Genomic DNA, 27,763 nt, shown 5'->3' with positions numbered 1-27,763 from the left:
ATGGCAGGTGGTTTCGCTGTTGAAACCGGAAAGAGTAAAGAGCACCCTGGAAATCTCACTCCTAGGGTTTTGTGGACTTGCATTTTCGCAGCTTCAGGAGGTTTAATTTTCGGATATGATCTTGGTATTTCAGGTAATAATATACACATCACTTTCAGTTTCAACGTCGCTCTTTTCCCCAAAAAAAAACGACGTAATTATATAAAAACGACTTGTGTTTACATAAATAATCAGGTGGAGTGACGTCCATGGACTCGTTCCTGGAGAAGTTTTTTCCGGCAGTGTACGTGAAGGAATCGATGGTCCGGCCGTCGGACGATCAGTACTGCAAATACGACAGCCAAACGCTGACGCTTTTCACGTCGTCGCTGTACTTGGCGGCGCTGGTTTCGTCGATATGTTCGTCGACGATAACTAGGGTTTTGGGTCGGAGAATCACCATGCTCTGCGGCGGAGTTCTCTTCCTCTGCGGAGCTCTCTTCAATGCTTTCGCCTCCGGTCTTTGGATGCTCATCGTCGGTCGGATCTTCCTCGGTTTCGGAATCGGATGCACTAACCAGGTTCAAATACATTATGCTTTTTTTTTTAATTCATAGTGTTGATTATTTGGTTTTTGTTACTCACTTCTAGGTATAGTGTATTGAGATATTGAGTGAATTGCATTCTTAATTTATTCTCATTTCTTTTTTCGTTGATCATTTGAGTGTTTTTAACTTCTTTTAGGTCATTTCTCATGGAAATTTAAAAATATTTCATTTTCTTTTTTTATCCTTCGAATGATTTAAAGTCTTGATTTCCCATGGAAGTTTTAAATATTTCCTTTTGAACTTTAAATTCCATCTTATTTTCCTCCATTTGTTGAAAATTTTAAGTTTGAATTTTTTTAGGTTGTTTCTTATCGTACTTTAAATATTTATTTTCATATTATGAACTTAAAATCAACAACTTTTCTCTCCTTTTATTAGGCTTTAAATATATATAATAATAATAATAATAATATTACATTTCTTTTGTTAAGTGACTGTGGAGTATAATATTAATATGCTTCGTTTGGTCTGATAAAAAAGAAAAAAATACTTGGTTAGGGAGTGAGATGGTTCATAAAGCTACCTTCATTCATATAAACTAATCCCTGATGTGCCCTAATTAACTAATAATACTGTCACGTAATATTTAGGTCTTAAAATTAATAAACAAAATTTATAAATCCATGCATATATATATATATATATATATATATATATATATATATATATGCTCAATTAGCTAGTGACGCATATATAAATATCAAACAAAACTCCTTAACACCGCGAAGCCCTAATCAAACATGCTGTTCCCTTTTAATTTTATTCATTTCCTTCTATAGATTTTTAGTCTAAGCAGTTGATGTCTCCTTAATCTATAGTTTATGTTAAACTCTTCTTAAACTGGAATTTAGACACACGTGTCCTTGATCATCACAGTCGGTGCCGATCTACGTGTCGGAGATCGCTCCGGCGCGGTACCGCGGAGCCCTAAACATGCTGTTCCAGCTGACGATAACGATCGGGATCCTGGTGGCGAATCTGCTGAACTATTTTTTCTCGCGGATCTCCGGCGGGTGGGGGTGGCGGCTCAGCCTCGGCGGGGCGGCGGTCCCCGCCCTCGTCCTCGTCGCCGGAGCCCTGACCCTACCCGACACGCCCAACTCCCTCCTCGAGCGCGGCCGCCCCGACGAGGCGCGGGCCCTACTGGCCCGCCTCCGCGGCGACGATGACGTGGCGGATGAGCTGGCGGAGATGGCGGCCGCCGGAGAGGCGGCGAGGGCGGTGACGAGGCCGTGGAAGGCTCTGTTGGAGCGGAGGAACAGGCCTCAGCTCGCCTTCGCGGTGGCGATCCCCGCGTTTCAGCAGCTCACGGGGATGAATGTGATCACGTTTTACGCGCCGGTTTTGTTTCGGACGATCGGGTTCGGCGCCGGAGCGGCGTTGGTCTCCGCGGTGGTCACCGGACTTGTCAACACTTTGGCCACTTTTGTGTCTATTTTCACCGTTGATAGGGTTGGGAGGAGGAAGCTGTTTCTTGAAGGTGGTGCTCAGATGTTTATCTGCCAGGTAAAATTTAAAATATTTACCTACTGTGGGCAGTAACGGATCTAGAAAAGCTTACCGGGGCAAATTTGAAAAAAAAAAAACAGGAGGCTAGTTTGAAAAACAAAATTTCAAGTGAGGCTAATTTGTAAACTTTTAAGGTAATTTTTTTTTTAAATGGACTAAAAAATCTAGGGGTTACGTGACCCCCCGGATCCCATGTATATCCGTCTTTTATCTCTAAAAAATTATCTTTATTGGATACTAATCCTTAATGTTCTCTTATGTACTAGATATAAGATAACATACGTACATGAATTTCAATATTTGTTTGGTCTTACTATTTTTAATATCTATCTTATTAAATATAGCACATAATGATAATTGACTAGACAAAGTACTAAATTATTTTTAGTCGTACTTCATATCCTTCTCTCTCGTCATTATATACTACTTCGTCACGGTACTCAACTTCGTGACATAGTTAGATTTTGTATTCTACTTATTATTCAATAATTTAAGAAAATAACTCAATTAAGTGTTCTAAAAATATAATAGTTTGGCTATATGTTTTGATTGATTCATTAGACTTTTTAATACGCCAAGTGATCAAATCAATAATAATTAAAAAAAAAAAACCAAATTTCTTTTCCAGGTCATCATAACGATCGCGATTGCGGCCAAATTCGGGGTGAGCGGAAACCCGGGGGAGCTCCCAAAGTGGTACGCGTACGGCCTCGTGGTCATGATCTGTGTCTACGTGGCAGGCTTCGCGTGGTCGTGGGGCCCGCTCGGGTGGCTGGTCCCGAGCGAGATCTTCCCGCTCGAGGTCCGGTCCGCGGCCCAGAGCGTGAACGTTTCGGTGAACATGATATTCACCTTTGCCATCGCTCAAATCTTCACGGCGATGCTTTGCCACATGAGGTTCGGACTCTTCGTGTTCTTCGCGTTCTTCGTGGCCGTGATGAGCGCTTTCGTCTACAAGCTCTTGCCAGAGACAAAAGGCGTCCCAATCGAGGAAATGGCCGCCGTGTGGCGCGAACACCCGTATTGGAGGCGCTACTACGAGGACGAGAAAGAAGAAGAGGTCAAACAAGTGGGTCTTTGAGTAATTTAATTTATAATTTCATGTCTTATGATAATTAAGTGGAATTTTTGTTTTTTTGGTTACATTTTTATTTATTTATTATGTTTCATGATTTTTCAGCTGAATAAGACTGTATGCATGTTTAAATGTGTTCTTTTTAAACGTGCATGGAATGATATTGAATAAGAGAGTGGATTTTTTAAGTCTTGGGCCTATCTATCTGCCAATTTGCCTGGGTAATAACATTTTTCTAATGTTCAACTAAAGTATAATTTGGACAAATATACTAATTGAACATTGTATCTACTCTTTTGTACGTCCTTAGCTTTATTTTTTCTAACATTTGAGCTTATTTCTTTGTTTTCCTCAAATCTCAGACCCATTTTCTCTTACAATGTATTAGCTCCGCCATTTTATTTCACTTCCTCTACACTTCTTCTTGTTCGCGACATCCAGGGCTTTGATGGAAATTGGATGTGATAGAAATTTATGATGTTTCTTTAAATTTATATGTCATGATTTACGGATATTTTTATGTGCAATGTCTTCTACAAAATCTGAATCATACGTCGAAACTAACCAAAAAAAAAAAGGAAAAAGGAAAAAAAAAAAAAACGCATGTGATTAGGCCAAACTGAGATGTTGATAACCTTGAGAATATTGTGTGATTTAAATTGACAAAAGTTTTTTAAAATAATAACTATTCACATCTTCGACCACGTACGTCTCTCAAACACAACATATATTCCTTTATCGTATTTTATTTATTATTTCGTTTCTTCCGATGCACGAATCTTGTTAATAGACCAATGAAATGGTGGAGATATAGAAAGAAACCAGTAGAGAGAATGTTTAAAACTCTATACAGCATTTAACGCCTTTGACCAGTCGTTACTTATTGGCGACGAAAATGGATAACTTTGCATAATGTGAACGTAAAGAGCACGCTTTTTAAGCATGATAAAGATAAATAAATAAAACAAAAAGCTTGAAGTCAACTAATATCTTTGAATAACCCACAAATGATCGACCTTTTACATTGAAGACTAAAATAGCACAACCGTCTCAAACAAAGACTACATACATGGGTGGTATTTTTTTTTTGTAAAGGCAAATCGTTGATGTCAAAATCCACTTGACTTGATCGAGTTTAATTGAAACGACAACTTTATATTACAACTTTTATATTCTATCATTATTCATTATGGGTTATTACAAAAGTGTGGGTGTCTTTTCCTTTATTTTATTATCTATTTATTTATTATTATTATTTTTTTGTTCCTATAAATTAGGTGGGTTAGGAAAGCCCACAAGATTCCGCTAAGAAGAAATCAAATTTTAGCAAATTAGAATGTTCTTCACGCAAATTTTTTTTGAAACTGAAAGTGATGGTGTCTCAACTTTCTAGAGAATTTGGAGTTGGTCAATAACGAAAAGCTGTTCTAAATTGTGTTCAGTGGATTTTAGTTTGACCGGAAAGTGAAATCGACCACTACTATTTCATTGCTTTCAAGCAATATTAGCAAAGCTCCGTGTGTTACTCTTTAAATGCATTCATATTTCACACTAATGTGACGTAAGAGAATTATAGAAATATAAGTAGGTATGTATACGTAGTGAGGTCCTTAACAAAGCCATCATCTTCTTCCTCTACTGTTTTCTTTAATAATTAATTATAAACGAAACTTATTTGTCACGTGGCTCTTAAAATTTATGAGCTATCTCAAATATTAATATATTTTTATTAGAGCATGTAGTCCCAAAACTTTGATAATTTGATGGTTATTAAATGACTAATATGCAAAAAAAATAATAAAAAAAAAAAAAATCAAGGGGCTGATTTATAAATTTTTAGGGCAAAAAAATTGTCAATTATTCACCTTTTGAAATTAAGTTTAATTTAATTTAGGCATGTTGTTTCGATTGTTATAACAGGAATTATAATTAATTTTCTATCATAATTCTCAAGATCATTCAGTCCCGCCGAGCTTCTAGGTCATGAAGAAATGTTTGCATATCGGCCAACTTGTGTTGAACGTAAAACTAACGTTTGGTTATGGACTTATTACGTTGGTTTAGTCTATGCACGATTCATGGTTAAATATTGGACATTATTTTTTTTTTAATTGCATTGACGACTTGACTGACTTTTCTATATAGTAATAGTTATAATAACCATTTGATATGACCAATTCAAACTTGACAGAACTTTCCAATATTGTGTGATCAAATCTCTTTGCATGCCGTAATAGCCGTAAAGGCATTTATCTCCAACTAGTGATGTCACATTGGTATAAATTTTCACCCTTTGAAATTAAGTTTAATTTAATTAACTCTCCTTCTAAAATAAATATAAAAAAAATATGGCAAGCATAAACAACTTACAAAATTATTAAAAAAAAAAAAAAATTGAAGTTGCGCAACAATGATCGTTTTTGTGATTAGAAATGTCAAAGTAGCATTCAATTAGAGATGAAAAAGCAAGACTATTACCGTGATCATGATCAATTTTCATTTTAAAATTTTTGATAGGATAATATATTATATTACACACGCAAAGTATTTGTTAACTATCATATTGAAATTATGTCATTGGTTGGTCTTTGTATTTAATGTAAGTAATCATAATGTGCACGAAAAGTACAAGCTCACGTGAAGTTATGTCTTTTGAACATATATAAACAGCGGTGAAAAAAAAGGTGAGTATGAGCGCCGAAATTGTTGGAAATCTTCTATCTTTTACTTAAAAAGTTATCACAGCAATTATAGCAAATAAACTATTTGAGAGAATATCCACATGCAAAAACGATCAAATAAATAAATAAAAAGAACCGAAGTATTAAATGAGTTCCCTCGCACTGACTCTCAGAAATAAACATTATTATCCTAGATATATAATATTGCATGTTTGTACTATCACTTCAATCATATTTTTTAAGTACTTTTATTTCTTTTTTCCTCAACCATACATAGGACATAGTACTAAATAATAAGCACTACAGTTACTATCATTGTTTTTTTTTTTTTTTTTTTTTTTTTTTAAACTTTGTTTATATGTATCAGCGTTAATGAGAATGGAAAAAAATTTGAGTAATGAAGATCACAAAGTAGAGTCGTATACGAAGTTTATGGGAATATTACCTTTTCATGCACCGTCCAAAAGCCAAACCAATGGGACCATATTAATATATGCCTTATAACTCATGACCTCTCTCTCTCTCTTGGACTAGGTCCATCAAAATATATATACATACTAAATACGGCTATAATATCTATATGTTTATTCCACTCCTACCCTATCTTATTCGAGTGTATTTACTATTCCCACAATATCTGTAGATTTATCTCATAAGTAATTGTAATGTGTACTAGTGTTTTATTTGTTTTATATATATGTCGACTGAAGCTAGTCAAATGAATATGATATGATTGCAGTTGTTTGATATATCTATGAAGTTGACATGTATGGAACATTTTATTCTATATATAGGTGTTTATAATTAGGTAAATGATTCATTTGGTATTATAAGAGATTTAATTAGGCTTTTCCTTTTGATATTTTTTTAACGCATCATTTAAAAAACCAAGTATTTTACACTAGCTAATATAATTATTATTTATAAAGAAGAGAATATATTAAATAGTTAAATGTTTACTCTCGATTAAAATATGTTTTCTTTTTGTATATAATTTTCCATCATGATCCGTAGGATGAGTTGAATGTTAAATTTTTAATACAATCTTTTTTTCTATTGGTAAATAGACTTTGAAGGACCTTACATTTTAACAATTAGTATTTGCTTTTAGTTACTTCCTACAAATATTGAAAGCTTCCTAGGAAAGAGTTGCATCAATCGTTGTACACCAATACGTAAGATTTTGATATACTCGACTCAACTTTCTCTTGTTACTATGTTAAGAACCTCGAGAATTCGATATTGTGGGGAATCACAAAAATCACAAAGTATGAATGTCTTGTGAGACTTTAGTATAGAAATTAAGAAAAATAATCATGATTTTTATGATCAAGGTTATTATTTATAAAATTAAATAATTGAAACGCACCAAAAAGTCGCACCTAATCTCATATTAGGTGCGACATGTTGCACTAGATACCCACCCAGATAACTAAATTTTTCGCTGAAGTTAAGTGGTATTCGATGCGACAGTGTCGTACTGGATATGATTTCGTCACACCTAATACATTTAGATGCGACGACTGTCGCACCTAAAGGTTTCAAAATTTAAAACGGTCTGAAAAATCCCCCCAAAATTTTTTCGATGTCTGATTTCATATTCGGTGCGACGCGCGCGCTGTCTGATTTCATATTCGGTGCGACGCGCGCCGGGTGCGACATGTCACACCTAATATCCGAATAAGTTTAGGGTTATATATACCCGACACCTCTTCTTCCTCAGTCGATTTCTCTCTCTCTCTCTCTCTCAGCAACTCCCTCTCTGGCGATCTCGGCTCAGCCCCCTCGCCCAACCCCGTCGGCCCGCCCCTCGGCTCAGTCCCCTCGGCCCAGCCCCCGACGAACGTCCCATCCCCTTCCAACCCGCTCGCCGTCCTCCTCCCGCAAGCCCTCCTCGGCCAATTCCGGTAAGCCCATCTATCTCTCACACCCTCTCTCTCAATCTCATTTTATGTCTCCGACCAGCGTCGCCGCCCAACCCTCCCCTCAGCCCACCGCTCGGCCCAACCCCTCGGCCCGCCCCTCGGTCCAGCCCCTCCGGCCCAGCCACCGACAGACGTCCCAACCCCCGGCCCAGCCTTCCTCGGCCCAACCCCGCTCGCAGCCGCCCGAAGCAACGAGTCTAGCTCGTCCCCATCCAACCCACTGTAAGTCTCCCTCTCTCACACTCTCTTTCTCACTCTCCCACTCACTGTCTCATTCTTTTCCCGCAGCCCCACGTCGTAGCTCCGCGTTTACTCCGTGTCGTAGCTCTGCGTTATATGTCGCACCCAATATGAAATCACCCGTCAATTTCAAGAATTTTTGTAGCAAAATAGGTGCGAAATTAGGTACGACATGTCGCAGCGAAAAATGTCACACCTAATATGGACACTTTTAGGTGTTACATGTCACACCTAATACCTTTAACGATGAACTATTAGGTGCGACAATGTTGCACCTAAAGTCGCACCTAATAAACTATTAGGTGCGACTTTTGATGTATTTGATGCCTCCATTTGTTCTGGTGAGAGGATATATTATATATATATATATATATATATATATATATAAATTACATAATTTATTCTAGAAATATTACATAATATATCAATTTTTTAATATATAAATACAATAAAAATTAATTAATTATTTTTTAAAATTTATCAAAATACCGCCATTTTCTCAAACTTCAAACATATTAATATACATATTGAGTTTTTTTTTTTAAATGAGGTAAGCCTAACTATAATTAGTAGTTGACTAATTTCGGGTTAATAAATATCAAATTTTAGGACGATTTAGAGTTTGTCATTATTGTAGAGTTTTCCATTTTTTTCTTTCCTTACCGTTCTTTCCTTATTTGGGTGGGCATGAATTTAATTTCAAATAGCACTTGTTCGCTATGGTGCCACTGCCAATAACAATAGCGTCACTGTCCACGAAATTTATACGATTTATATCATCATTTGCCGACTAAATTAATGTGATCGATAACTCTGTTGATCTAACTGAGCCACGAGTTTTGTAATATTTTGTCAATGGAAATGAGTTTTGTTTTTTGAGAATTCTATTTCTTTCCAATTTATTTCCCTTTTATTTCGATTGCTCATTAATTTTTGTTTTCTTCTAATTTTCAGAGAATATATAGAATCAAATTAGCTACCAAATTTGTAGTGACGACATTAGGGGAACCAATTTATAAAGGTATAGTACGACTTCAATATTACCATCAATAATCACACTAATAAAATGAGGATTAATTGAAATATCGCTATCAAATCAAGTATACAGATTCTCAATGAAACTTTGACACGTGTGTATAAAGTGGAGGAATCTGCATGTTTTATTAGTTTTATAGCTTAATAAGAAAAATTGTATTTGTTTCCTCTTTGTTTTTTTTTTACTTGAAAAAAAAGCAATGTATTTAATATCTATATATAAGAATATAATTTTTTTTTAAGGAAAGAAAATTGTATTCAATTCAATCTTTTGTTTAAAAAAACAATGTATTGTTCACCATATTAGAAGGAAGAGAATTTAATATCTGCTCCGCGATTTATAAATAAGAGAAGTTAATATGCATGCATTACAATAATAAATATGATTATAAAAGAAGTAATTAGGTTCAAAATGTAATTGTATAAAAATGACCAAAAACGTCCGGGTTGACCTTTGATTTAAATGGATTTTGGAGGTTTCACCAAAGTCAAGCACAGATTTTAATATTGAGGGAATTAATTGTAGTGTGTCAGCTTATTTAAACGGTCCAATCTTCACACAAACACACAGATTCCCACCCAATAAACGCTCTGAACCATCATAATTTAAAGTACGACAATTCTACACATTATTATGGGAAAATTTCACAGTGAGAAAACAATATCATATATATATATATATATATATATATATATATATATATATACACACACATTAAAAGCAATGACATTTACGATAGCAGCTGTATAATTTACTATAAATACAAAATTATGTCGCGCTCAACCGTACTACGGTACTATACAAAGAATTTTGTGATAATAGAATAACTTTTTTAAAAATAAAAATAGTCTTAAAAAATATATATATAGTCCTATTTTTTCGGAAAAGATATTCATATATATATATATATATATATATATATCCATAAATCAATAAAATAACTATTTTTCTCATTTTATTAAATATCAATTAGGAAATTACCCCAAGTAATGCGACTTAATTTCAAGAATATTGTCGAAATTTTATATTTCAAGAATACTGATTTTACATTGTACATGTATATTTTTTTATTAATATATTTTACCGTATTCTCCCAATTTCCTTCAGTCCCCTAATTTTATATATTTTTTTCGTCTCATATATTCTTTGTTGTCATAGCACTCAGTCAAGTTCGACAATAACATTTAAAAAAGCAAAACCCTTGATTATGGATGAAACTATTCAAATTTTAAAAAAAATTGTTAATTTCAAAATTTTAAGAGGTAATTGGCATATTAATATTTTTAGAATTCTTAACTCTAAAAAATTGTTACTTTTGTCAATTTTTCTTTAGAAAAATCAATATATTTAATTTTAAAGACTATAAATAATTAAATATATAAGCATGAGAACGATATTTTATTTATTTAATTTATCTTACAAATTTAGAGGCCAAACGAATAGAGACAAAGAGTTTGGTCACACAAGGACGCTTACACGCTTCCAATATATGAGATATCAGTTTGGAATTTGCACAAGACTCACTCAAGTCCCTCTCTTCAAATATCCATAAATCTCTCTCTCTCTCTCTCTCTCTATTTTTTCTTACATTTTTCTTCCCAAATATATATATATATATATATATATTCTCCCCCACCATAAACATGCCGTTCCAATAATCTAAGAACAAAAAAAAAAAAATAAAAAAAAAATCATATCGAAGTCCTTTATTTAAATCCCCTCCTCTACTCTTCTCTCTTCAACTCAAAACCCTTCTCTCTCTCTCTTTTTCTCTCAATAAAAATGTGTCACTCCACTGCGAATTCTTTACCCAACAAAAACGACAACATAGTCACTCCTCTGCTCCCCAAAACCCCAACACCTCTGACAAAATCCAATCACAAGAACGACAATGCGTTCCTCTCTTTCGTATCTCCGATCGTCACAGAGTCCAAGCGAATCTCCGAGATTTCCATTCCCATGGCGTTGACCGGTCTCCTCCTCTACTCCCGATCCCTGATCTCCGTCCTCTTCCTCGGCCGCCTCGGCGCCGTCCAACTCGCCGGCGGCTCCCTCGCCGTCGCCTTCGCCAACATCACCGCCTACTCCGTCCTCTCCGGCCTCGCCGCCGGAATGGAGCCGATCTGCAACCAGGCCTTCGGCGCCGAGAAGTTCAAGCTCCTCGGCCTCGCCGCCCAGAGGACCTTCCTCCTCCTCATCCTGACCTCGCTCCCGATCGCCGGAATCTGGCTCCAAATCGACTCCATCCTCATCCTCTTCAACCAGAGCCCCGAGATCGCCGCCGTGGCCAAATCCTACATCCTCTTCTCTCTCCCGGACCTCCTCGCTCAGTCCGCTCTCCACCCCATCCGAATCTACCTCAGATCCCAGTCCCTCACCCTCCCGTTGACTTTCTGCGCCGCCGTGGCTCTCCTCCTCCACTTCCCGATCAACTACCTCCTCGTCGTCGTTCTCCGCCTCGGAGTCCCCGGCGTCGCCGTCGCCGCCGTCTGGACGAGCTTCAACCTCGTCCTCTCTCTCCTAGTCTACGTAACAGTCTCTAGGGTTTACGTGTCCACGTGGCCGGGAATCTCCTCGGACTGCCTACGTGGCTGGGGCTCTCTGCTCAGCCTCTCCGTACCGAGCTGCGTCTCGGTCTGCTTAGAGTGGTGGTGGTACGAGATCATGATCGTCCTCTGCGGATTGCTTTCCGATCCGACGGCCACGGTGGCTTCGATGGGGATACTGATCCAAACGACGTCGTTGATCTACATTTTCCCGTCCTCGCTAGGGTTCGGAGTCTCGACCCGGGTCGGGAACGAGCTCGGGGCGAACCGGCCCGATCGAGCCAAGCTCGCGGCCCGGACGGGGATCGTGATCGGGTTCGGGCTCGGGTTGACCGCTCTCGGGTTCGCCTACTCGGTGAGGGACGTGTGGGCCCGGATGTTCACGTGGGACCCGAGGATCGCGGCGGTGACGGCCTCGGCGCTGCCGATCATAGGGCTGTGCGAGCTCGGGAACTGCCCGCAGACGGCTTGCTGCGGGGCGCTCCGCGGGTCGGCCCGGCCCAGCCTCGGGGCCCGCGTGAACCTCGCGTGCTTTTACCTGATCGGAATGCCCGTCGCGGTGTGGCTCGGCTTCTTCCGGGGGCTCGAGTTTCGCGGCCTCTGGCTCGGCCTTCTCTCGGCCCAGCTCTCTTGCGTGGCCTCGATGCTCGTGGTCTTGGGTCGGACCGACTGGGAGGTTCAGGCCCGACGGGCCGAAGAGCTAACCGGGTCGGGTCAGGGTGGTGGGGATGATAGTGTCAAGGTCAAGTTGAGAGGAGAAGAAGAAGAAGAAGAAGAAGAGGAGACTAGTACATTTGACCAAATTTGTTGACCATAGAAAAGAAGAATTATTGATTTTTATTATTATTATTATTATGATAATTCTTGATGTAATTTGTTGATTTTTATTATGTGATGATGATGATGATGATAACTAGGTCTATTAGTGGCTATTATCGTGAGTCGTTGTTGCATGTAGAGAGAAGATGAAGAGTACGGGTTATATATGATTGTTCGTAAAATGGTAGGGAATATATTTCTAATGAAAAGTAGTTTATTTATCTTCTTTTGTTTTTCTCTTTTTTGCAGTTGGCCTTTGTATTGTATGTGAGTTTTTTTTTTTTTTTTTTTTTTTTTTTTTTTTTTTTTTTTTTTTTTTTTTTTTTTTTTCTGTATGTTTCTTCCGAACCATACGCTTATTAATTCCCTATACATTAAATGGGAACAAAACAAAAACATTATCTCTTTGCCTTGTCATATGTATTAACTATCCCTCTCCAAGAAAAAAAAAACTGCTCTAGTAGTAACTAACGTATGGGACACAAAACAATGAATACCTGAATTTGGCGTGAGTAATATTAATATGAACCAAAAAAATAAAAACTAACAAAGGAGATGGACCATATATAGTGGTCATTCAATCCCTACTTGACCCCAACTTGCAATATTTCTTGTCGCCAATGAATAAGTTTGTACTTCCATTATGATATTTTTCCCTCACATTCACTCACCTAAAATCTGAGAATTGGTCCACGTGGCAGTATCTAAAAAAAGTACAACTGCTTCTTTGATGCTATAGACTTTGGTATTATAGTGCATCTTTAATGGCTAATTATAATGGAAGGTTGACTAATTAAATAGCCAGAGATACAACATACATATGTTGAGGATGAAAACTAGTTACAACAGTTGTGTTTTCGATTAACAAATTAGGGAGAGTTTGAAACCTCGAGCAAATTTAGCACTCAGTCCCGAATGTTTTATAATAAAATCTGATTGCAAATAGGAAAAACAAATAAAAAAATTATTTGAAGGTGTTGATGATATGGATCCTGGGGTGATTAGCCCCCCTCGATTTGATGATGATATGCTTGGTTGGTTATTATCTTTATAGTTTTTCGCCGTATTTTAATATTTGTTTGACTAGTCTTTATTATCTTTTATAATATTTTTGGTAATTTTTAGTCATTAAATTATAAAGTCGGTGTGTACTCCGTGTGGTCCTCAAGCCGTATGCTCGAACCTTTTGTCATTTGCATGCCGAGTCGAACCTAATTGGCTAGGTTACCGTTGACAGACAAATATATTACAACACTTGTCCCGGAAAAAATAATGAGTATCGAGCAATAAGGTGCCGACCACTAAGAATTAATTTCTAAGCAGTATTATCTCTAAATACAGACGAATCTAGTAAAAGATAGAATGTAATTAAGGATGTTGAATGATAGTGAAGCTTTCTGGTAGAGTTTGAGTATAAAGTTGTGCATGTCTCTGCTTCTGTCGTTTCCTCATGTATATAGGTATTGAGAGTTAAATACGTGGGTTGACCAGACCCATATCCTGATGGTTTTTCTTGTAAATGCTCCTATAATGGGTGATTATTTTCTCATGTGCTCGAAATAACCGTCGACGTTTGCGTTTTGCTTAAGTTTTATATGTGGCCACATGTTTTATTATTTGACTAGTCTTTGGTTTACTAGCTTCTCTTCTCTTCGAAATTCTGCTCGGTAGACTTCGTTCTTTCCTTATGAACGAGTGTTTCCTTCTTTCAGTGTCCCTAGACTCTAACTTACTCGGGCTCGGTGCTGGATATATATTGTTTTCGGTGACTTCAAGCAATCTACTCGGACTATGCGACTTATGGGAGTAACCGTTGGATAATTTACATTTATTACAATTGTATTGTAACTAATAACCCGTGTGAAAAATAGAAATTGCATTAACCAATAATAGTAAATAATTGTTAATTAATCACTAACTACAATAAAATTTAATTAATATTTGACTTTATTTCTTTATTTTTCTCTCATTTTCTGTCTCTCTCTCTCTCATAGTTATTTTGGGATATCTAATTCAACTTTATTCTTCTTATTTATTTTCACTTATCTCTCACACACACTCTATTTTATTTTATTAATTCATAGCCTAATATGTCAATTTATAATTGTTCACAACGGTTAATATTATTGTTATTAGTAGATATTTGACGTAATTTTCTTATTTTAACAATCACTTGAAACATTCTCTCTTTCTCTCTCTCTCTCTCTCTCATAGTTCATTCAGGATAAATGATTCAACTTTATTCTTCTTATTTTTCTTAACTTCGCTTTCTCTCGCACGCTCTATTTTATTTTATTAATTCATAGCCTAATATACAGTGGCGGATCCAGACTCGGGCGGCGGGGGGGGCAGGGGGGCCAAAACTGAATTTTGGCCGGAAAAAAAAAAAAAAAAAAAAAAAAAAATTTAGCCTGAATTTTTTTTTTTTTTGGGGGGCCCAGGCCTCTTGGGCCTTCAACGTGGGTCCGCCCCTGCTAATATATCAGTTTATAATTGTTCACAACGGTTATTACTATTATTAATAGATATTTTATGTAATTTTCTTATTTTAACCACCACTTGAAACATTCTCTCTCTCTCTCTCTCATTCTATTTATGAATAAAATAGTTTTGAATTTATTTTCCCTATCCCGTTATTTGTTTTCTTTTTGTAGTGCGTAGCTCATTTATTTATTCATAATTGTTTATTATAGTTAATAATAGTAGTTATTAAATAACTCAAATATCAACACAAACCTTAAGAATGAAAATATTCATATTCAAAGAAATTCAATAAAACTTACATACATTAACAACCTAATTTAATTTGATTAAAAATTGAAAGACCTAATGAACATGTACATTAAGTACTCATCTTCAAACAATTTAAAAAATCAAACATATACCCTAAGCATCAACTTTTCGAACTAACCTCGCTCAAACCTCAAATTTGAAAAAAAAAATGATGTAATCCATAAAATTTTAATATGAACAAATTACCTCAAAAGTGTTCGGTGAATTGTAGTTTCAAAACAACCCGCTCAAACATTGACACTGAAAAATTTGAACTACAAATAAACAAAACAAAATTTTCACAACTACAATCGTGTTTATAAACAAATATTTATAATTGTTAATTCAGTGTTGTTTTATAATTATATTTCTGAAAATAAAAATAATGAAATCTAGATATATATATATATATATATATAGAGAGAGAGAGAGAGAGAGAGAGAGACCCTACAAATATGTGGAAGCAAATAAGAATATAATTGGGGGTTTTTTTTTTTTTTGCTTCTAATATTAATAAAAAAAATTGAAAATTATCAAAATAACTAATTAATAAGGTTAAGTTCGGTACAAAAAAATTATGAGATAATGGCCACGCCACCAAAATGACTAGTTAATGAAAAGTTTTGAAGTCGCGCGCGTGTGTGTGATGTACTGAAAAATACCGTTAGTTAAGAGAGCATAAAATAATTAAATGTCCATATAATTGAAACGCCGGCCGCAGAGAAAATTGAATAAAAATATTATCTGAATTCCTCATATAAAACAACGGTCTGTGCCGGCTTGAAGAACATTCCACTATAAAATTAATATTTGAGCCATGAATTGGAATCCAATAATATAATCAGCGTAAGCCAATACCGACAACTTTATTCACATAAAAAAATTGTTAATCACTCCAGTCTTTTTGTGTGACAACGTGATTTGTATGGGATCGATAGGATACCATACAATTATATAAATGAAAGGTTTTTCCGACTATAATTAAAATAATGAAATTTGGCCCAATTACTTAACATAGTCGGATAGTGGCATGCATCACTACTATTGAAGACGAGACAGCTTTAATTAAGTTGTTGGTATAATAGTCTTGTTGATTAATTATTAATATATATATATATATATATATATATATATATATATATATATATATATATATATGTAGAGAGAGAGAGTTTGTGTGCGCGTGCATTAATGCATCAATTTGTGCGATACTTCTATAAGTCTTAAGACAATCTTGTCTTGATTTTTTTTTTCTTGAACTATTGGACAAAGTGAACACTAAATTTGTGATAATATGATCCGTTAGCTACGTTTAATTAGTCTATAAAATAATTGACTAAACTCTACTTTCACTGCTAGCCGTCTACGCTGATCAATTTTATGATATTTGTAGTAGCATCATATTTATTTAATATTATTAATTTGTCCTTTGTGCGTATTACCTAGAATTTTTTTCAATAACCTAGAATATTTTATGTATATTAGGCTTTATCCGCTATAGCCTTATATAATTTATTCATATAGCCTTATATAATTTATTCACATAGCAAACCTATACATCAAAACAATAGACTTTCCGTTTATATTTTTTGTCATCATTTGTGATAGATATACGTACGACTTTCAATCATCACAATTTTATAAATGAAATAATGTATTTATCCGTCAATACATCAATCGCAACTTGTTGCCAACAAACTCTATCACAAATGAATTCCAGTTTTTTTATGAGGACGTATATGACGCACAAAAAAGGTTTGTTTGGATAGCTTAAAACACTTTTTTATTTTATTTTTGAGACGTAGTCACAAACTTCGTATATATACTAGGGCTGTATATCATATAGGGATTTCAATGATCACATTCTTAGTTGACATTATGTTGTTAACTACAATGTTTGTTTTAGATAAAATGTTTTAAAGTGAAAGTTGAGGGCTTATAAAATCTATATTAAACTTCGAATGTCCATACGGCCGAATTGTATATCGTACATCGATCAACTAGTCAGCTACTTCTGGTGAAATAATAAAACCAAACATATACGAATTTGTCGCGAAGAATCTTTTAGCATAATTTTGTATACATTTTTTAATCATTCAACCAAATCCATTCACCCGTGTGAGATAGAGATCGAGAGATCTTATCATTTATATGTATATATAACCATTTATAAATATGCATGGGTTTGGACGTAAATGTGCATGCATAATGCAAATAGCACCGTTATTTACTTTAACACGTATTAACAGGCGTTTCCACGCTCAAGACATGCGCTAAAACGTGTATGGATGGTAGAAATAGAATATATATATATATATATATATATATATATATATATATATATATATATATATATATCTGTGTGTGTGTGTGTGTCTAAGTGCATGTTTCTACCAGTAAAAATACCATTTTACTGAGAAATTAATATTACCACGATTAGCAAAACGACACCACCAATTACTTATAAACCGCTTAAGTAGTGTTTTTATTATATGAACTTATTAGTTACACGATGGTAAAGTCTACTCTATAGCTTGGTCTTCTAAAGTTCACTTATTAATTAGCATGTGCATTTGTTTGTTTGGTACACTTCTTAAAAGAATATATTATAAATTAATTAAGAATGAGAAAGAGAGCTATATATCATGCTCTTTTTTTTTTCTTTTTTTTTTTAAGATTCCCATTTGCGATCTTTTCATAAATTAGTTAATACTTAATATTATCTTCCGGCCATGTAGTATTAATAATTATAATTTTTATATAATAATATCATATAATGATCTCTATTTATGAGTAGCTCTAGGTTGTTTCATACTTATCCAAGCGCAATTAGTTTGAGAGGCAAAACAGTATGGGGTTCTCATGCATTGCATGTTGCCCTTTTAGAGTCACACATGCCATGTTTGGCCCTTCACACACACAGTCAATATAGGGTATAGAGCTATATGAATAATTATTATAATTATATGATTATAAGATTATAAGGTTAAACTAATAAAAAAAAAAAAAATCGATCCCTTTGCTCAAAAGTCAACTTGATCAATATATAAACAATTTATTTGGATGTTTGTTGTAGCAGAAATGGTCTCAAATTAATGACTGTAGAACTGTCTGTCTATATATTATATGATAGGTGTGGTTTGAACTTTTGACTCCTTACTGTTACTTGCATGAATTCTGAACTTCTAAATTTTTTATGTTATCATTTTATCGGTATTGATTCGGTCTATCGACTAAATGCAAATTTAAATAGACCTCGATTAATTAAGGTGATGTGTATAGATCAATACTACAAAATGCTACTGAGCAAGGATAAATATGAAATTTATTATTATGTAATTACGTAATATGCACTATTGCTATAGAAACCGTTTCATACGATTTTTTTGACAACCGTTTAAATCAAACGAGAAGATTGTAGAACTAATAATTAAGGGCAAGATAATGAACGAATACACGAATCGGTGACCCAATTCGACTAATAATGTCTACATCAATGGAAAGAAGTTCACTGTGATAACATAATACAATAAGCATTTAGGCTCAACGGCTTCTTGCTAGCTACCCGACTTACATCTATCTATGCAACTGCAACTTGAGCTTCCCCAAAGTTCGAGATCCCATTATTACTTTCACAAAATATTTCTCTTGAGACTTCTACAAATGCGTTTCCCGCTCTCACAAAAATAATATACCTAACTTCTGCTTCTTAATACGCTCAAATACCCGTATAGAAGAAATCCTAGCCGGTTAACATTACACACCCAAGAGAGTAAGTGTTGATATTATTGTTGTCATTTGATATTATTTTGATCGATTTGGTACTAATTATGTCAATATTTGAGTTTTTGTTTATTTTTTGTAAGTGACAAACAATTAATATTATTATTGTCAATTTCCCGTAAATGATTGGTAGTGGTTGAGCTTATAACTTAAATGTGTCATGATATAGAAGAAATCCTAGCCGATTAACAGTACACACTCAAGATATTATTTTCAATTGATATTATTGTTAAAGGATTGGTATTGTGGTTGAGCTTATAACTTAAATGAGATTGGATATGTAGACAATTATTTCAGCTTAGCGTTACACTATAATTTTTTAGACGCAAATTCGGAGAACCCATCTTGTCAACAATACTAAAAACAGCAAATAATAATAATAATAAATAAATAAATAAAATCTCCAATGATTTTACAACAACTCTTCCTCGTCCATGAGTTTTTTTTTCCGGGTACAACTCTTCCTCATCAATCTGCATGAGTTATTTTACCAAGTACAAGTATATGATGTTCATATGCTATTTTATTTTGCTAACGCTCATGCTCTATATCTCCTTCGTCTGTATATACAAAAACAAAAATAAAAAAAGCTTTTAAACTCTGAAAAATAAAAAATAAAAAATAAAAAATAAAAAATAAAAATAAAAAATGGAAGTCCATCAGGCTACCGAGTTAGATGGACTAAACTATGTTTGGAGTTTTACTACAGTTTCATTTGCAAGGAAAATAAATATTTATAATTTTAAAAAGACTAATTTTAAAAGGACCATTATTTTAAAGAAAAATTGATCATCCAACTATCATTTGATAACTCATTTTCTAATTTTCACTAAAATCATAATTTGGACAAATTTACTAGTAAATTTTAGAGACAGAATATTTTTGATCTATTTTTACTCTCTTCTTTTTTTTCTTTACTTTTTTCTGATTTTTTTTCTCCGAGTCTCGCCAAGAAATCTAATTTTTTTTTTTAAATCTGGATTTGTTCGACGGTTTGTTGACATATAGATGTCAATAAATAACAACACTAAAAAATTTGTGGATTTGTTGATATAGATATAATCAAATGACATGATTTGTTGACATATATATGTCAACAAACGACAACACTGAAAAATTTGTAGATTGACATAGATGTCAACAAATGACATAATTTGTTGACATAGATGTCAAATGTCAACAATCGGAATAATTTGTTGACATGCATATCAACAATCGACATGAATTGTTGACATAATTGTCAACAATCGATGTGATTTGTTGACATATATAAGACACAATTTCTACACTATTTATGCTAAAAAAATAAAAGCTAAAAAATTAAATGGTTCACGCATTTCATCAAACACCTAATATATAATGTAAATGGTTCAAACATTTCATCAAACACCTAAAAAATCAAATGTTCGTTTTTTCTTCATTACATCATTCTTACTTATACCATTTTTTCGTCCGCTCGACTCTCGATTTCCCGGCAACATCATTTTTTTAACATAAAATTTATACCATTTTATTCTCAAAATAATCTTACTTATGAGCTTACACATGGCTGGTCTTTCACTTATTCCCTGAAAAACAAGAACTCTAAGAACCTACATTTAGTGAAACAACAATGACAAACACACGGCGGCGATGTCATATCTCAGTCGCTGTATGCTCGGACATAAATCAAATGATACAATCACAACCTGTTTTTTCATTTAACTTCAAGATTTTGAAAGTCTGATAGTATAATTATAACATTTAAAATAAAAACGAATTTAATAATTATAGCCACTAAGTATTCTCTTCTCTATATCACCGAGCCTCATACCCCGACCAATCCAAAATAAATTGCTAAATTTTCCATCACTATTCTCTTCTCTAACCATGCTCAACAAGCACGTACAACATTACCAATCCAAACAACAACACAAAAGTTTCAACTATTCTAAAACACACCATACTCTATGCAATCACGATTGTATGCAATCATCCCCACAAAAAAAAATTGCACAATAATACCCAACTAAGTCTCACACCATTACCTCAATCATTTCATCAGTAGAAGAAGCACACGACGGAAGATCATCCCTAAGAACCTTAATCTTGATCCCAATCTCGTTCTTGATCCTCTTCACAATTTTTCCTCTCTTTCCGATCACGGCGCTAGCCTACGAAACAACCCCGAACCCGTCGGCGTCGAGCGCCATCTCCAGAATCCTATCGTACACTCTCGGAAGCGCCTCCTGAGCCTTCGTCACCTCCGCCGTGAACTCTCCGGAACCTCCACCGCCGAACACGGCGTCTGCCATCGGAGAAGCAAGAATCAGTGTCCGAGCTCGCCGAGAGCCAGTCGCCAAACAGAGGCACGACTGGGAATCCGACCTTGTCCAACATATCATCGGTCGATCATGTACAAGCTGCATGACCATGTCCCGACCGACCATAACGAAAGCAAAAATCCCCAATACTTTTTTTTTTGGTGTACATTAAGGGTGTGCACGATCCGGTCCGGTTTAAAACCGGTCAAAAAATAAACCGAACCAGTTTAAACGGTTTTAAAAATAATTAAACCGGACCGGACCAAATAAGAAAAAAAAACCGGACCGGACCGAACCAGTTAAAACGGTCCGGTCCGGTTTAGACCGTTTTAGAGCGGACTGTTAGACCGTTTTAAACCGGACTGTTTTATTTTAACCTACTTTTTATTTATATTTTTCTTAAATAATAACCGGTCCGGTTTTCTTTTAGACCGTTTTGGACCGTTTTAGACATATTTTTTTTTATTAATTTTTATTTAAATACTAACCGGTCCGGTCCTGTCTAAACTGCGGTTTAGACTTTTTAGACCGGATCGGACCGTTTGAAAGTTTAAATCGGACCGAACCGGTGAAATTTTAAACCGTTTAAAACCGGACCAACGGTCTAAAAACCAACGGTTCGGTCTAGTTTACGGTTTTACCGGTTTTTTTGCGCCGTCCTAATGTACATGCAAGGCCGGAGAGAGAGAGAGAGAGAGAGAGAGAGAGAGAGAGAGAGAGAGAGAGAGAGAGGGTTTGGGTGATGAGTGGGAAGGAAAGGGAAAAAAAAAAAAAAATGTATTTGTACACATGATGAGAATTGGGCCCAAATAAGAATTGGGAAAATGAGAATTGGGTTATGAAATGATAGTAGTTTAGTCATTTTCTCTATTTTTAAACTTTGCATTTTTAGAACACAATTGTGTAGGTTGATGTGGCCCAAATAAGAGGAGCACATGGAGTTGGGCCCACCGGAAAGCTAAAACATACATTTGGAACAATGCATCATCATTCGTTACTAAATTGCTCTGTAAGACAGCTAAGATTCAAGAGCAAAGAGCCCTATTTGCCAATCACAATGACACAAACAGATCTTTGAGAAACAGAACCAAAACTTAACTGTAGCCGCGGGACCTAAGAGTTTGTTATGGGTTCAATTATTTTTGACACGTCACTCTATTAGTTTGTTTGGTTTTATAATTAATTAGAGCTCAAATAACCATTTGTTTTGTTTTATTTCATGTCATGAGTGTAACCTCCACTCCATTTATTTGGGTTTTATTGAAAAAGTGTGTTTGTGTGATTAGAGAGGATTATCTTAATTTTAGAAGTTATCAAGAATTTGTGATCGAGTTCTTGTGGCGTTCGTCCGATTTATCGACAGGAATTCCGTAACCTATCGTGACATCATTCGATACATCATAATTTGAGGGTTTCAAGCACGAAAGCTTCGTCTATATCCGAACATTTTATAGACAATCCGTTCAAAATTGAACTGCGACGAATTCCTCCGACGAGTTCATATCAACCTTGAAGCGTTCGGTGTTAAAATACTACACCGTGTAGCAACTATCTAAAAAACCATACACATACCCACTTGAAAATTCCAAATTACTCTTCATCTTTATTTTATTTACAAGATATCCAAATCAGAATAAAGTATGTCTAAGTCATTGAGTTTTAGGGTTTATTCATACGTACAAAGAAAATATAAGAGAGAAAATGTCATTGTTGAAAGTGTGAAAAATGAAAATCGACATCTGAAAGTAATGAGTATGTCTTCTTTGTGTTTCAACTTATAATCGTTCATTTATAATAAGTTCTTTATTTTTTTTATTGACCAAAAAATCGTAGGTTCGTTTGTGTATGTGCGTTTTTCTGATTTTTGACCAATATCTTTAATAGTTTGGCTTAAATTTTAAGAGAGTTGGATTGTTAGGGCTATTTAATTAGCAACCCAAATTATATGGACGTGATTGATATCCTTACCTCCAAATTCCAAGTTCCACTTCTATCTTTTCTTCTCTTTTGGGTTTTTGGGGGGATAAAAGATAATGAAAGCTTTGAAAGAGGATATATAAATATACAAATACTATGAAAAATGTCTGAATTTTTGTAATAACATGGACACTAAATTTTTAATACCCTAGAAACTTCAAGTAGATTAATAATGCGAGATATATAGCTCACAAAGATATATATATATATATATATATATATATATATATATGTATTCAGAGCCGCTCTTGATTATAGACAAACAAGATTGGTGTCTAAAACTTCCGATTGGATTGGGCACAAAATTTTAAATGTATATTATATATATACTCAAAATATTTAAATTTTTATTTTTTTATTTATATTTAAATTTTTTTATTATCGAAAGGCTTAAAATATTAATTCGCCTAGCTCTGAGTTCGGATTTGTATGCTATATATAGTTCCCAATAATTGTTGGGTAATGATCTAGTACTCGTCGATTTCATGCCACTTAACGATTGTCACGTCTCATAGAGCGACATTACATAATATTGTACCTATATGTGCATACATCACGATCTCACCATGCCTGTCATGTGAAAGTCAAAACAAACAATCACTTTCCCTATATAATAAAAAGAGAAATGGGAAGAAGAAGGAGGAGATAAATTGAGAGAGATCACATGTAAATTGGTCATATATTGAGCACAGAACAAGACCAAACAACGTTGGTCCTAGTTGTTTCTTTGCTCCATCATAGCTAATTTAGAATAATAGCATGGTAAATAAATTTTCCAATTGAATAACAAAAAAACTAAAAAGTAGAAAATTATTGAGGGAATCTCAAAGCCTCTCCAAAGTTAGGGTGATAACGTTTGGTTCTCTACAAATTTATTTTTTCCTCTTATCTAACTTGTTTGGTAGACATATGAGAGTTGAATTTTTGGGATACAAGAGTGATAGGAACAATATATGAATTAGCATACTTCAATTATTGAATCCACCCCCATGAGATTACTCTTTTCCAAAGGTAAAATGATTGATTTTCGTATGGTTTAATATTCTTATATCCAGTCTTTTTTTCAATCAGTATATTGCATCTCACTGATCTTTGTATTGTTCAGCAAACTAATTGGAGCTAATTAAACTTAAAAAAATAAAAATAAAACATAAAAAAAAAACCATTTGGATTACACGCTTGAGATTCTAACAAAATAATTGATGGAAGTTAGGCGAAAGAAGTCTGCAGTGCCAAGTTCTTAAAATTTTAGGATTATTGATGCAAACAAAAAATTAGAAAACAAGTCAAGCTGAAAAAACCTGCAAAGTTCAAAGGCTAAAGGTGCAAATAAAGTAATAAACCCTTTTATATTATTATATTCACATTTTCAATTAAACATCTTTGTCGGAGGGATTGTAAATATTTTATGTATATGTGGACCTAAATATTTTTTTTTTTTGGGTAATAATTAGAGAATCTTAATCTCAATTAATTGAATGAGTAGAAGACTACACTTGTTTTCTTTTTGAAGAGAAATCATGTATATATGCAAGATACGATTTCTAAAGGAAATACGAGGTTAGTGTTCAAACATTTCCGAAAAAGGTCGGATCGGCCCAAAACCTCAGAAAAAGGGCCGGGCCGGTTAGCTCACGGGTGGCCCGACCCAATTGACAGCACTAATTCGGATATAATCTAACTATCTCGGATATAAACTAACTATCGCCGCTAATTGAGCCATTAAGTACTATTTGATATCACTTATTTCCAGAAATGTTTTAATAAAACATCTAAAAATAGATTTGAAAGCTGTAGTATAGTTTGCAAAAATAAATTGAAAAATAATATAGTAAAATGTATTAACGATTCTCCATATATATTTTCTGGATATTGGAGATGAATTCCTTCCAAGCAAGCCCTGAAGTTCTTGTAAGCCAACTTTTCTTTCTGGTCACTCATTTCATTTCACTTGGAAATTGGTTTTTCTAAGTTCAAACTTGTATTGTGTACCTTGATGAGATTCACACTCTTCACTCATGGGCAATAATGTATAGTCCACTCATGGTCACTCAATACATATTCACGATATGCCAAAACAGGCAAATTAAAAAAAGCATTACACTTTCCTTTATTATCTGGCCTCCATTATCACAAATGTTCTATTATTATTTCTTTGATTTTTAATTTTACTTACACTTCATAAGTGATTTCTTGTCTACACGTTCCTTTTCGACATTTGTGTTCTTGCGTGTTTTTTCATAGTTTTGGTCTTCCTTTTCATGTACATACATGCTTGTGTGTATATATGTATTATGATATGTGTGACGTTTAAGTATAACGTACACAATTATTAAGATTTTTTTCAATTAATCTAAAGCAAATGAGAACCAAATCAGGCTGCTGATGATTAATGCCAAGCATAAAACGACAAGGTTAACTTTAATATTTTATCAACATGTTGCCTTAAAAAAATATCAGGACCTTTGTTTCATCATTACTTAAGCCCTAGAAAGTCAAACTAGCGATTTATCACTAACTCCACGATTTATCACATATATTTATTATTAATCTATTTACAATTCATTATTTTACTTTTCAGTTTCAAAAAATTATATTCCTAATTTTAAGTTGTTCCAATCAATAGATAAAAATGTCATCGTTTCATTCGTTTATCACCGTTTTGGCATTTGCCGCCGCCCTCTAGCCGCTGAAAATGATTTCATCATATTTTCTTATAATTTTTCATCTATTCGTTGGCTTTATAGCACGTATTACCAAAAAATCTAAAATTTTAGTGACGGGTAGCCATAAATCTGAAATACAATATATATATATATATATATATATATATATATATATATATATATATATATATTAATTATTTCGGCAAAAGTTTTAAATTGCATTGCGAGAAACATGTCGTTACTTTGATTGGCCGTTGTCATTTAGTAAAATAAATTCTTCGAGACAAAGCATCGATAATTTTTTAAGAATCTCTCGTTGAAACGAGCTATTCATTTTATTGTCGGTTGTTTTGAGATAAACGTTTTCAACTTGATGATATCGCCAACCAACATAAGCTGATGATGTCGCCAATTTGATGATATTGCCAATTTCCATGTGGCCACCAACCCTCCTAGCCGTCAAGTCTTTTTCGCCAATTCTCTCTTGGTCGCAAACCTCTTTACGCCAACTATCATTTATGGTCGCCAAGTATACTTTGCTCGCCAACCTCCGCCTTGACGCCAACCCAAAGTGCCTCCAACTCGGGTTGTCGCCAACCCCAAACCATGTCACCAAGACACCGAGCCGCCGACTCCAAATGACCAAATGCTCCATGGTGCCGCCAACTACAATGTGCCACCAAAGCTTTTCGCCAACTCTCTTAAGTCACCAAGAATTGCCGCCAACTCTCTTTTTCCACCAACTCTACTCTCTTTTTCCACCAAGAGTTGACACCAACCTCATTTAACACGGCCACACCATGATCCACCAGCCTCCAAGGCTCAAACCAAGTACCTCATGTGCCTCCAAAACACTATAAATACTCATATCACTCTCATTCCAAAGAGTGTTTTCTCTCCAACTTAGAGAAACTCGATCTCAAAAGAAACTCTCTCTCTCTCTCTCTCTCTCTCTCTCTCTCTCTCTCTCTCTCTCTCTCTCTCTCTGGTTACTTCTCTCTTTTGATTCTTCTCCCACAAGAACACTTGAGACCAAAACTAAAGAGAATTAATTCCAATCCACTCACACAAAAATAAAAATAAAAATTTACTCTAAAATTGGAGAAGAAATATTTACTCTCTCAAGAATACTTTATCTCACATACCAAGACTAACCATGCCAACATTATATTTTCTCTCTAAAAGTGTCAAATAGCTTGAGAAACCAATTCTCATGTTCTTCTTTTAATAAGATGAATATCTCATCACACACTTACTGGAAACGTGACCCGATGACCCTCTTGAGATAGTGATTTTCAGGTCCGCCCCAAATCTTCACTACTCTCTCGAGATCGACAGAAATGTGACTCAAAGAACTAAGATCGAAACACGTTGTAAGCTTGCACACTGACGTGTGTCTCGTGAATGTTAATCGAAAAAATGCATTAACACTTTAATCCACCGTTGTCATTCAGTAAAATAAATTTTTTGAGACAAAGCATCGATAAATTTTCAAGAATCTTTCGTTGAAACGAGTTATTCATTTTATAGTAAGTTGTTTTGAGATAAACGTCATGATACTTAATATGATACGAGAGCTCAAAGTCTGAACCGGTTGGCTTTTGATCCCAATTATTAGTAATCCGTCATTCGTTATATGATTATCATCTTGAGGGATATGATAAGATTCCTACTTTTGTAACAAAAAGAATAAAAGGTTATCGTGAATTCTCTTCTTTTCATTACCCATTGTTTTTAGATGAAACTTTATAATACTTAATAATAACGACCATTTTAACACTTGATTCTAATATAGCACCATAAATGTACAGGAGAATATGCTCTTAGATGCAAAGACAATCAAG

The 27,763-nt window shown here is 34.6% G+C and overlaps 2 protein-coding genes across 2 annotated transcripts; both read left to right on the top strand.

The window, feature by feature from the left end:
* LOC149405791 (sugar carrier protein C-like) lies at window positions 1–3,271 on the top strand. Its single transcript, XM_089603959.1, has 4 exons — window positions 1–133; window positions 235–560; window positions 1,464–2,093; window positions 2,725–3,271. The coding sequence occupies exons 1-4, from the start codon at window positions 1–3 to the stop codon at window positions 3,175–3,177; spliced, it is 1,542 nt and encodes a 513-aa protein (XP_089460085.1). The 3' UTR covers window positions 3,178–3,271.
* A 7,432-nt stretch (window positions 3,272–10,703) lies between these two features.
* On the top strand, window positions 10,704–12,639 carry LOC149405790 (MATE efflux family protein). The gene has a single exon (XM_089604476.1). It carries the CDS (start codon window positions 10,836–10,838, stop codon window positions 12,408–12,410), a length of 1,575 nt encoding a protein of 524 aa, XP_089460602.1. The 5' UTR covers window positions 10,704–10,835; the 3' UTR covers window positions 12,411–12,639.
* The last annotated feature ends 15,124 nt before the right edge of the window (window positions 12,640–27,763 follow it).

Source organism: Urtica dioica, chromosome 2, assembly GCF_054948205.1.
Source record: "Urtica dioica subsp. dioica isolate 48M chromosome 2, U.dioica_male_clone48M_v1_H2, whole genome shotgun sequence".
Lineage (NCBI taxonomy): Eukaryota > Viridiplantae > Streptophyta > Magnoliopsida > Rosales > Urticaceae > Urtica > Urtica dioica.
Note: the sequence above shows the minus strand (reverse complement) of the source record. Positions and strands in the feature narration are given on the sequence as shown.